Below are 17,166 nucleotides of genomic sequence, written 5' to 3'. Positions count from 1 at the left end.
TAATCAGGTAGATATAGTATATTCATAGCCCTTATCAGAGGGTGCAGCCATGACATTTGAAAAACAGAATTGGCATAAATCATGGTGAGACACCTTAAGGCTCCAAATGTCAAAAACAGGATACATGATACTAATAATGAAAGACTTACTAATAGTTCACTAATTCATTAAAGAGTTATGTTCTTCCACTATTATTCATTTCTCCTCAGGTTCGTTCCTCCTTTATCTGTCAATATGTATGTCACTAGTCATCACTATATAAGCTCCTAGCTGCTTTTGCAACTAAAATAAATCACAAAGCCCCAACATTTTTAGACATTTTGTAAAGTTCCACAAAGCCATGCATGTATGCCTAGGGTATACCTATTATTTCCATGCATTTTAAGTGATAGAAACTCTTGTATTCATTCACATATTGCATTGGCTTGCAGAGTGTCATGACAGGCAAACGCTGAGCATTTCCATAATTTCCACAACATACACCAAGTGTAAATGCAAATACTCAGACAAGAAATATTTCTCTCAGAAAACAATATTCTAACATCTAAAGAGCAGATACCAATCAAGAAACGAAGGTCTATAATATTGGAGAACATGCTAGTAGACATTTAAAATTCAGACAACACATTAGTCACAAATGACAAATAAATACAGTTTAACATTCACACAACACAATACTAAAATTTAATTTTTTAAAATGATATAAAAGATGATTTCTCACCCCTCAAAACAAAACTGGAACTTTGGTTTTTGGGGCTCGTTATGCCCAAATGCCCTCCTCATCATCCTGCAGACCAGATATTAGAAGGTGCACAGAGAAGGTGTTAGCATTGGAATGAAAGAAGAAAAGGTTAAGTTACAATTAGGTGCATTTTAAAGCAAACTGATCTTGACTGTTAAAAATAGAAAGAGAAATGGCAATTCAAACACTACATCCTCAACCTGTCAAATTTACAGCAAGAAATTTGTATCTAGGGCAACAAACACACAGAAAATTCATCCACCCAGCTCAAACCTCGTGTCTAAAGTGGATTATACAATTAAAATTAGTCTATATTAACAATTTTTTTAAAAAACCATGGAATCTAGATCCGTATTTACTGTATGATTTATACTTTTTCGATAAGCACAAAACTACTTACAGCAATAAAAATACTCTTGAATTATGCATATTACATGTAGTATGTTTTAAGGAAGATATTTATTTCTTGCATTTATTATTGGTTGAGAAAAATCAATACGTTGTACATCTAACAAAATTTTTTTTCAAAAATGTGCTTCATCACAATTTAATCTATTTTTGTTTACGATTATAGAGAGGGAAACTTGACTCATTTAAATATCTGGATCCACATACTCTTCATAAAAACTTAAATGGGCAGTGCTCTGTGAATGAACACTTCAATTATGAGGTAGGAGACTTTGAATGGATGATGAAATACATGTAGTTTATACTCTTACTTTATTTTTTTGTGTACAGAATCTGTTATATTAATGAATGTACATTCAGTCTAGAAAATATGCACATGATCAAAAAGAAACTGTAATTGGTAGATAGTATTTGACCCTTTTTTCTAAAAACTTTGAAGCATTCTGCACCCATTAATTAATCATTATCACACCAATCCTATTTCTGCACCATTTCTGAAGCAAATTCATTGGATTTATTATAGAGAAGGAGCACTTGGTCCCCAATTTAGGAACAAGGAGGATGAGTGTTGGTCTGCCCAAACTCCAAACTGACTCATCTCAGAATGGAATGCAAACTTTTTTCTAACAGGCTTCAAAACAAAGAGCCATAGCACATTCTTCCTTGACCAGTCTTCACTCCAATGCATATTTAAAGTCACAAAATATAGACTGGGAATTTTATGACATACTTCAGAACCACAATAATACAAAATGCATTGTCATTTCTTAATTTGCAAATCTAGCTAATGTAAATTACCTGCACATCATAAAAAACCAAAAAAGCAAATTAAACAAGTGGTAATTAATTATGATTGAAAGAGACAGGAATTTTAGCTGGAATATATACTCTGCCAAAATCCTACTGTTCCTAGTTCATTGTATGAGTAAAAAGTGCTCCCAGATGTCAACTGTTATTAAAAGTCAGATGCTAAGATAGATGTCTCATATACTGCTGAATAAAGTAAGGAAATATGACAGTCCAATATAAACTTAGCTATCATTTAACAAAGAAGAAATGTAGATAAATTCTTCCAAAATTAACTGGAAATGATTCTTATTTTTAAGCTTTGCTCAATCAAAAAAAAAAGAAAAAGAAAACAACAAATGGCAAAAATAATAATGTTAATAATGTTGGTATTTGTTAAGTGCTTACTATGTGCAGAGCACTGTTCTGAGCACTGGGGTAGACACAGGGGTATCAGGTTGTCCCACGTGGGGCTCACAGTCTTAATCCCCATTTTACAGATGAGGTAACTGAGGCACAGAGAAGTTAAATGACTTGCCCACAGTCACACAGCTGACAAGTGGCAGAGCTGGGATTCGAACTCATGACCTCTGACTCCAAAGCCTGTGCTCTTTCCACTGAGCCATGCTGCTTCTCATATGTCTTCTCTGGAGATCAAATACTGCAGTTGTCCCTAATCACACAATTAGTTGGGTCTTGGTTAGTGTCCATTTGGAAAAAAAAACAAAAATAAAACCTCATAACTTAGCAAAAAAGGAGAATCCAAGTATCCCCAAACATTTGCAGCTGCTCTCCTACTGCACTGCTTGAATTGTTCACATTAAAATATTTTTAGCAATAATCTCTCTTTAAAATGAATATTTTACACAAAAAGCATAACTTTTTTCATGTTTCCATTTATAATCAATACTATTTATAGTCTTTTTTATTTTTACCAGGCATGTTGTATATAAGGGGAGCCTTTTTTAACCAATTTTCCAGTCGATTCTATGGATGTTGACTTGTGCTTGACACCACCTGTGTTCCTTGTCCACAATAACCATTAATATCAAAGCTTAAATAAAAATGGTAAAACTAATATAAAATGATATTTAGAAGAATAGGGTTTTTTGTATTTCTGAACTAATTTTAAATTTTCCTGATAGGCAGAAAGTAACTTAGAGCACTAATAACAACAATAAAAATAATACCTTGAATTTATATAACATTTGTATTTTCCAAATTTCTTTAATACTAATACTAATAATAATAGTATTTATTAAGCATTTACTATGTGCTAATAATTATGCTAAGTGGTGGGGTAGATACAAGATAATCAGGTTGGATGCAGGTTCTATGCCGCATGGGGTTCACAGTCTAAAGAGAAGAGGAACAGGCATCTTATCTCCATTCTGTAGATGACAAAACCAAGACACAGAACAGTTAAATGATTTGCCTAAGGTCACACAGCAGACAAGTGATGAATTTGGTATCAGGGCTTTGCCCCTCCCACTTCCAGAATTGTGCTCTTTCCAGTAAGCCATACTTCTTTTTCATATTAATTATCTCGCAATAATCCTCATAACATCTAAATTAGGTAGGAAATGGCAGGAATTTGTTATTCCCAATTTACAGATGAGGAAACTAAGGCATGAATGGCTAAATTGACTTGTCCAAAATCAGCACACAACAGGCCAGTGTTTGAGCTGGGACTACAATTAAGTGATTGAGCTGGGACTCCTCTGGCCCATGCTCTTCAGGTGAAACCTAAGTTTTGAACTACAGTGTCTTCAAAAATCAGTTCTACTTCAATTTTTTCATTCTAGGAATTTTGATTAGAAGTGAAGTGACTGAAACATCCTTGATGGATGAAAATCACTTGCCCTGATGTAAACTGAAGGGTAAGTAATCTTTTAGCTGGTGAGAAACAGCATGGCTTTATAGGTAGAGCACGGGCCTGGGACTGAGAAGGACCTGGGTTATAATCCCTGCTCCACCAATTGTCTGTTGTGTGATCTTGGGCAAGTTACTTAGTTACTTATCCTCTCTGTGCCTCAATTACCTCTTCTGTTAAATGGGAATTAGGGCTGTGAACACCATGTGGGGCATGGACCGTGACCAACGTGACTAGTTTGTATCTATCCCAGTGCTTAATATAGTGCCTGGAACATAGTAAGAGCTTAACAAATACAACAACAACAAAAAAGTAAGGAATATGATAATTGAATATGACATCTTGATGAGTCAGAATTTTTAGAAACTATTTAAGGTACACCATCACACAAACCTCAGTATATCACTAAAAACACCTGCAACAATATCAGATTTGTTAAGCAGGCTTTTCTAAATTAGAAAATCACTTTATTAGTTTGCCCAAAGTTGAAGTATGCTATTACCAATCCTGACCTAATACCTGCATGAAGGAGCCATTCTTCATTCCTTTGGTGCCAGGGCCTTCTGTATAAAATAATCTTAATCCCAACTCCATTTGTGGAAATGAAGAATGTTTTCAATGCTTGGAATGCTGGCTTTATTTAGCTGAACACCTCCAACCCACTGTGGATGCTTATCAGATATTTATCTGACTATTCAAACCCGGGGAGTCTGCAAAATCTGGCTGAATGTGTCAAAAGAGCAGGATTTCAATGTGGGATTTATGATGCATCCTGTTTCTGGTCCAGCCAGTCTTTCTCAGGGTGGTTCCAGCTGCGGGCTTGGCTGGAGCCAGGAATTACAGACACGTGAGAAAATAAAAACAAAAGGGCTAAGCCTGGGAAAGAGGGGGACTGAGCCTTTTCCAGCCTACAGTTAAATTTGCCCCGGGTTCAAGTCTAAACTTTCAATATGGGAACCTGCTTCTTACTGCTCAGATTGCTTAACATTTAAGCTTACATCTCTGCTAATGTTTTTTACTGTGATGATATTTATATGTTTCAGTCACTGTTTCTATGTATTTATTGGTGTTCTGTCTCCTCCAGAAGATCATATGCCCCTTCAGGCCTCATATTGAGTCTCCTTTCTATTCCTTCTGTGAGTTTGTACAGTGTTCAAATTTGATGTGTGTTGCTAAGTATCGATGAAGGATACTTCCTTTTTACGACTGGCTCATCCCAGAAAGAATTCTCCTTGGGATTCAAATTCTCCGTAGCAGAGATTTCTCTCAAAGCCTCTTCACACCTCTCTCTGTTGGCTCCTCAATCAGTACTGGATGTACTGACGCTCACTTTTTTATTGGCTAATTGGGAACAACACAGAAGAGGGTGACTTCATCTTTAAAACAGAAAGTGGTTTCTTTCAAGCCTTTTGTTCAGACACCGCAGGCAATATATTCTATGGGGGTTATGCAGACATAGTATTTTGGGGCCATCATAACAACTAAGAATGGAGCCCTTTTTAAGATTAAAGTGAGGTCAGGAAGGAGACTTGTTGGGCCTTCCTCATTCATTCTTAAGTAAAACCTTTCATGGTTTGCTATACAGCATATATTTCAGTGTGAATTCAACAGGCTTTTATTTTTCTTTTAACTCAAATAATTCTAACAAGCCAATTTTTGCTATAATGCGCTGGATCTTCCAATAGTAATAAATTAACTTTGCCAGAGTTGCTTCAAGGAGGTTTTGGAAGGAACGGAGACAGGTGCACTACCAAGTTCTCTGGAAGATTTGCAGCACAAACTGAAATCTGCCATTTGTGATAACTCCAGTAGCCTGTTATGCCTCCTGAAAATAAAAGTGTCTCAGACTTTCTAGCAGGTAAGATGAAAAGAACATGAGAAATGCCATGCTCTGCCCAGTGTTCTGGTGCAAAAGGTGGAGGCAATGAATGCTTGGAGCAGCTGGATGAATGGCTGTTATTCCCGATATTCTCCTCATGGACATACCATCTTACATCTCTTACTTTTTCTTCAAATAACCCTTCAGGGAACTACTTTGTGGCTCCCAGGACCCTGCTCCTGGCATGCCCTATCTGGTAGTTGTATGGATTTACTTAGTGGCAAAACACTCTTGTGGACCTCTCTCTCTCTCTCTCTCTCTCTCTACCAGATAGACATGTGAAGCCACCACACCTACCACCTTCACACCGTGACATCCAGGGCCCTCAGCAACTCCCTCTACCAGTCCAGCACGCTGCCTCTCCAAGAACCCAAACTGGCTCTTTTCCATGTTACCAGGGAACCTCCATTTTGAACTGCCTTTTTTAAAAAAATGGCATTTGTTAAATGCTTACCATGTACTAAACCCTGGGACAGATTCAAGATAATGAGGTTGAGCACAGTCCCTGTCCACATGGGGCTCACAACCTCAGTCAGAGGGAGAATAGGAACTGAATCCCCATTTAATAGATGAGGAGGCTGAGGCACAAAGAAGTTAAGTGACTTGGTTTGGGTCATAGAGCAGGCAACTGCTAGGACTGGGATTAGAATCCAAGGTCTTTGACTCCCAGGCCTGGATACTTTCTAAGAATAATAATAGTAACAATAATGTTGGTATTTGTTAAGTGCTTACTATATGCTAAGCACTGTTCTAAACACTGGGGTAGATACAAAGTAATCATGTTATCCCACGTGGTGCTCACAGTCTTCAGCCCCAATTTACAGATTAGGTAACTGAGGCACAGAGAAGTTAAGTGACTTGCTCAAGGTCACACAGCTGACAAGTGCCAGAGCAGGATTAGAACCCAAGACCTCTGACTCCCAAGCTTGTTCTCTTGCTGCTAAGCCACACTGTTTCTGGTACACCTTTCACCACCCTGGTGGGACAGAGAAAGGCATATACAGCCACAGCCTGGTGCTGTCTCCACAAAACCTCAGGCAGACAGTCGGCTGCTGCTGTAGTGATCACCGTTAACCACAGTTGTGACTGTGGACTCTCAGCCTTCTAGGATCCTAAAATTCTGCTTCTCTAGCCACAGTACCCTACAAATCTTTCCCCTCATTCTCCTAAGGTTTTCTCTTCTGTTATATTAATGCTTTGTTTCATCTTTCCTATCACCTCTCCCATGTCTAATTCCTTGCTGTGTATTCTTTCCCAGCACTTTCTATGGTGGTTTGCACAGAGCAAGTCCTTAATAAATATCATTACTCTTACTACCTATTTAATCCTTTTATAGCCTATTCTATTTTTCCTTTAATATTCCTGTTTCCTTCTGATAGAATCATGAATGGCGAATGAGCATCAGTTCTAAGACTTCAGAGAAACTGCACAGAAGAATTGTTTATAGTGACAGTGGTTTCTGTAGCTCCACTTACAGTCTGTTGGGCTTGGACTGCAAAGAGTGAGTACGTGGGCAGGGGTGCAGCCCGCTGTGAATTCAGTCTGTCAATCAATCATATTTTTGGAGTGCTTACTGTGTATAGATCACTCTACTAAGTGCTTGGGAGAATACAACAATAAAAAGACACATTCCCTGCCCACAGCAAGCTTACAATCTAGAAGGGGAGACAGACATTAATACAAATAAGTAAATTACAGATATGTACATAAGTGCTGTGCTGTGTGCTGTGGAGGGGTGATGAATAAAGGGAGCAAGTCAGGGCAATGCAGAAGAGAGTGGGAGAAGAGGAAAGGAGGGCTTAGTCAGAGAAGGTCTCTTGGAGGAGTTGTGCCTTCAATAAGGCTTTGAAAGGGGTTGGAGGAGTTGGGGTGGGAGGGTGTCACTGTCTGTCAGATATGAGGAGGGAGGGCATTCCAGGCCAGAAGTAAAATGTGGATGAGAGTGCATCAGTGAGATAGAAGCACGTGCGATGGATCCATTAATGGCTGAAACTACTGCAGCAAAATGCTGATTATGTGCTGTAGCACTATGATTTGAGTGGCAATTGCCTTGATCAGCTATCACATTCCCTACACCTTTTATAAAAGCAGCATGGTGTAGTGGAGAGAGCATGGGCCTGAGAGTCAGAAGGTCATGGGTTCTAATTGCAGGTCTGCCACACATCTGCTATGTGACCATGGGTAAATCACTTCTCTTGTATGTGCCTCAGTTACCTCATCTGTAAAATGGGGATTGAGACTGTGAAACCCACATGGGACAGGGATTGTGTCCAACTCAATTTGCTTGTATTCACCTCAGTGCTTTAGTATAATGTATAATGCTTTGCACATAATAAGCATTTAACAAAATACCATTTATGAACCTCAGAATTGATATTGTCTATCTGCAGAATTACCCACTAATTAATACTCATATTAAAAAAGTGTTTTCTTTTGTTTGTGTTGACTCCCCCCCCCCCACCTTCAAGATTCAGCAGATGTTCCTGAAGTTGTGGGATGTGGAGAACAACCATTTTGTTTTCTGTTTTTCCTATTGATTTGCTTCATGATATTGTAAACTTCAATCATGCTTCTGCTCAGCCTTTATCTTTCCAGATTGAAGATCTCTAATCATTTTAGTCCATCTCATAAGGAACCTCTTCCCTCCCCTAATCATTTTAGTTGTCCTTCTCTCTTCCTTTGTCTATTTTATTTTGTCCTGTCTAATTTGTGACAACCAATCCATATGTGGTACTGATTGAGTGCTTACTGTTTGCAGAGCACTGTGCTAACCAGAACCACATCTGTTTTGCAGGTGAAGACATACCATGGTTTTATACCATGACAAAACGATGCACTTTGTTTTGTTTACCATTCTTTGTTAGATAAAGCTAGCATTCCCGCCCACCACATCTTTTTTTGGTTGCTGCCACACATTACATTAATAATTTAAAGAAACAGTTGACAATGACTTGTAGATTTCTTTCCTGATTTATCGTGACTGACAATTCACAGCTCATTATTTACTTATAGGGTCTTTTCCTGGATACATTCCCTTGCATTTACTCACCCTGAAAGTCATCTGCCAATTTCTAACCACTATTTGACTTTATGGGATCTTTCTTCAGTTTATTCCCATTTGCACGGAACCCAGAAGACCTTAGTGTTATTTACAAAATTGGAAATTAAGTTGCACACTCCCTTTTCCAGATCATTTATGAAAATGCTAAATAATCCTTGGGGACCAAATTATTAACACTCCACATACTGGAAAATGGTTGTTTTATTCCTACCTTTGGTTTCCTATCTTTTAGCCAGTATTCTTTTCCCCCTCATAACAAAATGGGGCTTCCAATGCCGTGATTACTGGATTTTAAAAATCTTTGGGATGTAACCATGCCAATGTATTTCTGAAAATCTAAATATATTATGTCAACTGGTTTCTTTGTAACCACATACTTATAGATCTATTCAAGAAACTCCAGCAGATTAAGGAGGCAAATTTCCCTTTGGAGAAACTATGTTGCCCTTCTCACAGCCATCTTCTTACACAGGTTGTGTTTTTCTAAGTGTTTACTGATCACAAACTTGGCTATAGATTCTATCATTTTTTTAGATATACGGGTGATGCTAATAATCTGTATTTCCCAGAATCAACTGAAATCCTCATAGATTGGAGTTAATTTGGTGATGAACTAGTATTAAAGTGCAGAGGTCATCATAACAATAGGTTACATACTCCTGCCGGGAGTTTTGCAATTTACTCGACAAGTTCCTACAGGTATCTAGAGGATGACATCCTGTCCTGGTGATGTATTTACATTTAGTTTAACTATCTGATATAAAACATCCAATGTAGTTACCACAATTTGATCCTGTTCCTCTGACCAGTCTGCTAGAAAAAAAAATTTGAGTATAGGTCACCATACCCCCATAACGTCTTCCTCAAGCAAGAACAAAATTTTTCAAAGCCCTCAACAAGGACAACATTCATTAAACGCCTCAGTCATTTTCATGTCTGAGCACTCCTTTTATGTATCTGAAGATGATGTTGCTGATGGAGAATTCTGCTTATGGGTGTATACGTTCATCACAATCTGACCTGTTGAGTCCCCCATGCAAGTGTCACAATTCACTCTATTTTGAACGTAGGAGGGTGAATATGGTGGGCACTTAGCATTTACTGTATCTGGTTCTCCAGGCAGGTGGCACTCTGTTTCTCACTAGTCCTGTTTTCTTTCTGGAGCAAAATCAGAAACTTTGGGAAAAAGAAAGTGCAGGAGATTGGGAGAGGAGTGGGAGGGAGCAGTTTGGGTGTGACTGGGAGGATGTCTGAGCCGAGTCACACTTGAGATCCCAGTGCAGCTTTCAGGGAGCCTAGAGAAGTGTTCTCTCGCCTACAGGACATTCTTGTATTCTTCCCAGCTGGGACTGGAGCCTTGTTTCTGTCCCCATTCTGGGGAGAGGGGGCAGAATAGGTCCACCAGATCCGGGGGAGGGAGGGGCTTCTTCCTACACAGTGGCCCTTCCAGAGAGAAGAGGACCTGTAGACCTGATTCAGTCATTCATTCAATCTTATTTATTGAGCACTTACTGTGTGCAGAACCCTGTACTTAGCACTTGGAAAGTACAATTCAGCAAAAAAGAGAGACAATCCCTGCCCACACCAGGCTTAGAGTCTATAAGGGGGAGACAGACATCAAAACAATATAAATAGACATAGATATATACATATCAAAACAATTAAATTGGCATCAATTCATTCATTCATTCAATCATATTTACTGAGCGCTTACTGTTTGCAGAGCACTAGTTTACTGGAGAAAGGGGATAGTCACTTTATAAAGTTGCCTGGAAAATGGTCACTCTTTGGGGAGTTTTCCAAACAGGAGGACTCCTATCCATAGGGTTGAATTGGCTTCAGGGTACCTTGAGGATGGCTTGTAAATAATGCTGATAAAAGATTTCAAGGAGTAGGATTCATTCATTCAATCGTATTTTTTGAGCACTTACTGTGTGCAGAGCACTATACTAAAGTACTTGGAAAGTACAATTCAGCGAAAAAGAGAGGCAATCCCTGCCCACAGCGGGCTTACAGTCTAGAAGGAGGGAACAGACATCAAAACAAGAAAACAGGCATCAATATAAATAAATAGAACTATAGATATATACGCATCAATGTGGAACTGTGGTGGGTCTAAGCTTCCAATGACATGCAATATGCACCTCTGACAACATGAGCATATCAAGTGATCCCATGAATTCTCTACTTGGATTCTTACTTTGAATATATTTGAGAAATCCTTTTTCATTAGCTCTGGCAACTTTTCCCAGGTCCTTTTCAAACCCATTTTGGTTCTGCCTAATTTGGCCCTCAAAAGGTGAATCTTTTAATTCATGATCAGAATGTGTTGTATTGAAATGTCATTTAAATAATACTTGTGGAATTTAAATGTAGAGAGTACTGGTACTGGGCATTATTTTAGCATTAAAGTGAGTCATTTGAATAGTGGATTTACTGACCCCTGACTCAAAGCAGTTTGTGCAAAAATTGGATGTCAAAATGTAAATTGCCTCTCTGGTTCTATTACTGAAATGACAACTTGATAGATAATTAATTGGATGCCAAGATAAATTTTAAAATAACATAATAAAAACCCCTTTGCTCTAAATGTAATTATTCTGTAACTGTAAAAATGAATTAATACAGTTGGAATTGCTCAATTTTTTTGGAGTTTTCCCCTTTGTCTAAAGGGTATTTCTCGTTATATCCTGGCTAGACTACTGTGTCAGCCTTCTCTCTGACCTCCCTTCCTCCTCTCTCGCCCCGCTCCGGTCTATTCTTCACTCCGCTGCCCGGCTCATCTTCCCGCAGAAACGATCTGGGCATGTCACTCCCCTTCTTAAACAACTCCAGTGGTTGCCTATCGACCTCCGCTCCAAACAAAAACTCCTCACTCTAGGCTTCAAGGCTCTCCATCACCTTGCCCCTTCCTACCTCTCCTCCCTTCTCTCTTTCTACCGCCCACCCCGCACGCTCCGCTCCTCTGCCGCCCACCTCCTCACCGTCCCTCGGTCTCGCCTATCCCGCAGTCGACCCCTGGGTCACGTCCTCCCGCGGTCCTGGAACGCCCTCCCTCCTCACCTCCGCCAAACTGATTCTCTTTCCCTCTTCAAAACCCTACTTAAAACTCACCTCCTCCAAGAGGCCTTCCCAGACTGAGCTCCTCTTCCCCCTCTACTCCCTCTGCCATCCCCCCTTTACCTCTCCACAGCTTAACCCTCTTTTTCCCCTTTTCCCTCTGCTCCTCCACCTCTCCCTTCCCATCCCCACAGCACTGTACTCGTCCGCTCAACTGTATATATTTTCGTTACCCTATTTATTTTGTTAATGAATTGTACATCGCCTTGATTCTATTTAGTTGCCATTGTTTTTACGAGATGTTCTTCCCTTTGACGCTGTTTATTGCCATTGTTCTTGTCTGTCCGTCTCCCCCAATTAGACTGTAAGCCCGTCAAACAGCAGGAACTGTCTCTATCTGTTGCTGACTTGTTCATCCCAAGCGCTTAGTACAGTGCTCTGCACATAGTAAGCGCTCAATAAATACTATTGAATGAATTTCTTCCTCTTGCAAAATGTCCTTTGTAATGTATTACATAAAGAAACAATGAGATAAACAATTTTTAGGACTACAGAATAAATTTCCTTGCTCTCAGGCATTTTAAGGTTCGCCACCTCTTTTCAATGGGAGAATCTGAGTACTGTTTCTTAGACAAATGGTGCTGGCTTAAAGCAGCAAGTTGGAAAGGAGTAAAACTTCAATATTGCCAAAACGAGTTATGTCTACAAGCTTCAAAACACATAATGTCTCTGAAAACCCTGTTGACTCAAAAGATACTGCAACAAATCTCTTAATGAAACTATAATACTGCCAACAAGGTGCTTTTAGTTTATAACATGCAAGAATCCTTAAAAGATACTTTACCCCAAACAGAGTAATACTGAAATCCTCAATGGGATAAAAAATTTCTTTTAGGAAAAATCCTTTCCCAACAGAGATAACAGTAAAAATCTGATGAGTTAAGCTGCTTTGGCTCTCTTCCCATAAGAGAAGACCTCATCAGACAAGGTTGATCACAGCATGCTTTCATGTGCCTGCATGTCAGGAATTAACATCTTAACTCAGGTTAAATAAATCTGGCAATAACCTATTCATCTTCTGAACTATTTTTCTTAGTACTGCTATGCTTATATCTCAATTCATTTTCTGTAGCTTTCAATGCGTAGATAACCATGGTAACTGCTGGTTTAGAAACACTACTGATTATCTTCAACAAAAATGATGCTTACATTATAATGCCATCATTACCTAAATCTGACTTCTTCCTTTCTCTCACTGTTTCATGGAAGAAATGTCAAGTATTTTAATATTGAAAAGGTAGCAATTGTGTCTACCAATTCTATTGTAGTATATTCTACCAAATGCTGAGTACAATGCTTTGCACACAGAAAGTATTCAATAAGTTCCAATCAACCACTAACAATGGATAGATTCATAATTCAGGTTACTGAAAATTGTGAAACTACCTCAATTGAAATTTGTAAAGAGAGGATTGATGTTGGTTTTCACCTATTCTGTAAATATCTTCAGAAGATTAAACAATTTTTCAAGTATACTAACAGTTGCAATCCATAGACTCTTGGCATTTAAATGATTTTTGCCTATTAATGTTATAAATGCAGCATGGCCTAGTGGATAGAGCATAGGCCTGGGAGTCAGAAGGACCTAGGTTCTCATCCCTGCTCCACCACTTATCTATCTGCTGTTTGACCTTGGGCAAGTCACTCAACTTCTCTGTGCCTCAGTTACCTCATCTGTAAAGTGGGCATTAAGACTGTGAGCCCCATGTGGGACATGGACTGAATCTAACCTGATTAAATTGTATCTACCGCAGAGCTTAGTCTGGCACATAGTAAGCACTTAACAAATGCCATAAAAGTGTAGTAATTTCAGGAACTAGTTATAATAGAAAATCCATCCCAAAATTCTTAGTGCTTAACCCATTGAAAATAATGGGAATATTATTCAGATCCTCTCTTTACTGTGAACCAATTGGCATTAACATGAATATGTTATCTCTTCAAACACTTTTGCGGCCCCAGTCTAGAACTCACTGTTCGTGATCATGTCTTGCCTTCTGTCAACTATAGTACATAGGTGGTGTTGACATAACTGCTCAATATGTCTCACGTAGTATCCATGAACGGTTACAATTTCACAGCTGTATGAGAGGTTAGACATTACAATTACTCTACAGACCTTCAGTTTAGTGTATAGACTAATGCAAATTTGACACCACACCCAACTGGTCTCTCAAGGGAAATATGGCCTTCTCAATTGTTTTTTCTACATCTTTGCCTATCTGGTGCCAATGAATAATATGGGGATGTAAGCAATGCCATTACTGAGGCAGAACAATGATCTATCTAGCTCAGTATTCTGTCTCCGGCAGTGGAGGGACTTAGGATGGCTGCCTTCCCAGGCAATACATGCTAATGATTAGGGATGTACCCTCCTCTGTAACTTCCCTTTAGTACTTCACTATAAGCCCCTTATTCTTGAACCTTTTGATATTTCCACATTAATACAATCACTCATCCTATCCCACTTAGATTACTGCATCAGCCTCCTTGCTGACATCCCAACCTCCTGTCTCTCCCCATTCCAGTCCATACTTCATTTGCTGCCCAGATCATCTTTCTACAAAAAAGTTCATGACGTCATCCCCCCGGTCCTCAAAAATCTCCAGTGGTTGCCTATTCACCTCTGTATCAAACAAAAACTCCTCACAATTAGCTTTAAAGCACTCCATCACCTTGATCCCTCCTATCTCACCTAGCTTCTCTCCTCCTAGAACCCAACCGGCATACTTCACTCCTTTAGTGCTAACCTTCTTACTGTGCCTCAATCTTACCTGTCTTGCCACCAACCCCTGGCCCACTTCCTGCCTCTGGCTTGAAACGCCCTCCCTCTTAAAATCCAAGAGACAATTACTCTCCTCTCCTTCAAAGCCTTATTGAAGGCACATCTCCTCCAAGAGGCATTCACAGACTAAGTCCCACTTTTCCTCATCTCTTACTCTCTTCTGCATCACTCTGACTGGCTCTCTCTGCTCTTCACCCCTCTCCGAACCCCACAGGACTTATATATATATCTTTAATTTTGTTTATTTGCATTGATATCCTCTAGACTGTGAGTTAGATGTGGGCAAGGAATGTCTTGTAATGTATTTTACTTTCCCAAGCACTTAGTACAGTACTCTGCACACAGTAAATGCTTAATAAGTTCGATTGAATGAATGAATGAATGAATGAATATTTGGGGGCAGAGGGAGACACATGTCTTCCTATAGCAATGAATTCCACATGTTTACCACCTGCTGAATGAAGAAATCTACTGTCTTCAAGCTTCAGTAGGTGCCAGTTCATCCTGATGGGCTATTGAGTGAGCAACACTTCAGTGTTCACCTTGTCTCAAAACCATAATGATTTCATACACTTTAATCATGATTTTTCTCGGTTGTGACATTACATACCAAAAGAACTAATATTTTCAATTTATCCACTCTTGGATGTTCTCCACCCCACTGAGAATCTTGGACGTGATTCTCCAAACCTTCTCCTGCATTAATAAAGATGCATAACAAGTTAACAAATGGTGGGAGACAGAGATAGTGATTATTCCAGGTATTCACAGTGAAACCAAAACATGGACTTCAGTGAATCCCTAGAAGAATGACCTAGGCACACTGCCCTGACATCCTTGTAGAGTAGAGGTGGCTCCATACTCAAGGAGGAAATCATAAAGTATCGGAAACAGCACACCTTTCACTGAGGGTGAGGCTCTACAACGAATAGTTAACCTGTCAGCATGTGTAAAACATGACCCTCATGCCAATAAGCATCGAACTTCACACTGCAGCTCGAGCCATGATGAATGGCAAAGACACAATGAGCTACCAAGCAAGATCTGCTAAGAGAGGAAATGGGCCATTCAGTAACCTGCACAGGATTTTCTTTAACATTTTAACATTTAACATTTAACAATAATCACCATTTTAATAAAGAAAATGGAAAACAGCTGTATGCAGAAACAGTGTTTGAATCATGTTTGCATATGTCTCTATCTAGATACACCCAAGTACTTAGTCTGTGCTTCAGATAGAATGAAAAGTGTATGGCCTTTTCCCTTTTTCCATTTTTTCCTGGGGTTCTGTTTCTGTTGTTATCTTCCAGTGGTCCTATAGCATTCTGACAACTCTGTTATTTTTTTCTTATGCAGTAACTTGTGTTCCATTCTGTGAGTAACCAGTTTGAGGTCTTTGTTTCATGTGTCTGTCTACGTTTAAACATGTTTCTGTGAGTCTCTGTATGGGTGTGTGTTGGAGGGGCCATGCAGGGAAAAAATCTGTGTAAATATGTTTGTGAGACCATGGAAATGTGTGAGTTCATGTTTGTGTAGATTTGTTTGTGGCAAGAATATAGGGAAGGGCTACAATTATGTGTGCTGTGTGTGCTATCTAGACAGTAATCTATTTAGCAGTGTGTACAAAGAAAGAGAAAACCAAATTGAGGAGGGCAGCATGTCTTTGGAAAGACTGTTAGAAGTTGCCCTTAATGGGAAAACCAGTCTAATGTCCAACTCCCATCTTTCTCTCCTTGTCCCTTCCTCTAATTGTTGTTGTGTATCCAGAAGACATATCCCCCACATCTCTGGCTCTTCATTGCCACCAACAAGGCTCACATCAGAAGGCCGGGCAAACATTCACCTGACCTCCCTGACCTCCCCCTGCCAGCCTGGAACCAGGGGATCTTGAATGGAGACTCAGTGAAAGCAAGCAGAATTTTCACCAATCAGATGGCAGGGAAGGGATTCTGTGAAGGGAGCCTGGAAGATCACCAGGTTTTTGCATACATAAGCTCACACCTCTAATCAGCAGCAGCTCCCATGATACTGAATCATCCTCCACATTATTGACCCTGTCCAGCTGTCTGTCCATTAACTATCTCAGTGGAAAGAGCCTGGGCTTCGGAGTCAGAGGTCATGGGTTCGACTCCCGGCTCTGCAACTTGTCAGCTGTGTGACTGTGGGCAAGTCACTTAACTTCTCTGTGCCTCAGTTACCTCATCTGTAAAATGGGGATGAAGATTGTGAGCCTCATGTGGGACAACCTGATTACCCTGTATCTACCCCAGTGCTTAGAACGGTGCTCTGCATATAGTAAGCACTTAACAAATACTACATAACATTATATAACCTAACCTATTATATGGGGGGAAAGTGAGAGAAAAGGAGGCAGAGAATGAAAGAAGGGAAGAATTAGAAGAGTGAGGTAGATAGACTGTTAGTTCACCGTGGGCAGGGGTCATATCTCCCAACTCTGTTGTATTATACTCTCCCAGGTGCTTAGTACAGTGCTCTGCACACAGTAAGTGCT

General features: G+C 39.6%; 1 protein-coding gene across 15 annotated transcripts in view; it reads right to left on the bottom strand.

The window, feature by feature from the left end:
- Positions 1-696: 696 nt before the first annotated feature.
- The window catches only part of ERC2 (ELKS/RAB6-interacting/CAST family member 2), a 900,196-nt gene continuing 883,726 nt past the window's right edge, over positions 697-17,166 (bottom strand). For all 15 annotated transcript variants that reach the window (XM_029052114.2, XM_039910367.1, XM_039910359.1 and 12 more), the window contains one exon: positions 697-787. In XM_029052114.2, coding sequence (XP_028907947.1) covers positions 761-787 — 27 coding nt within the window. In that variant the 3' untranslated portion in view covers positions 697-760. The remainder of the gene's footprint in view (positions 788-17,166) is intronic.

This window comes from Ornithorhynchus anatinus, chromosome X1 (genome assembly GCF_004115215.2).
Source record: "Ornithorhynchus anatinus isolate Pmale09 chromosome X1, mOrnAna1.pri.v4, whole genome shotgun sequence".
Taxonomy (NCBI): domain Eukaryota; kingdom Metazoa; phylum Chordata; class Mammalia; order Monotremata; family Ornithorhynchidae; genus Ornithorhynchus; species Ornithorhynchus anatinus.
This window is presented reverse-complemented; position numbering and strand designations above follow the sequence as displayed.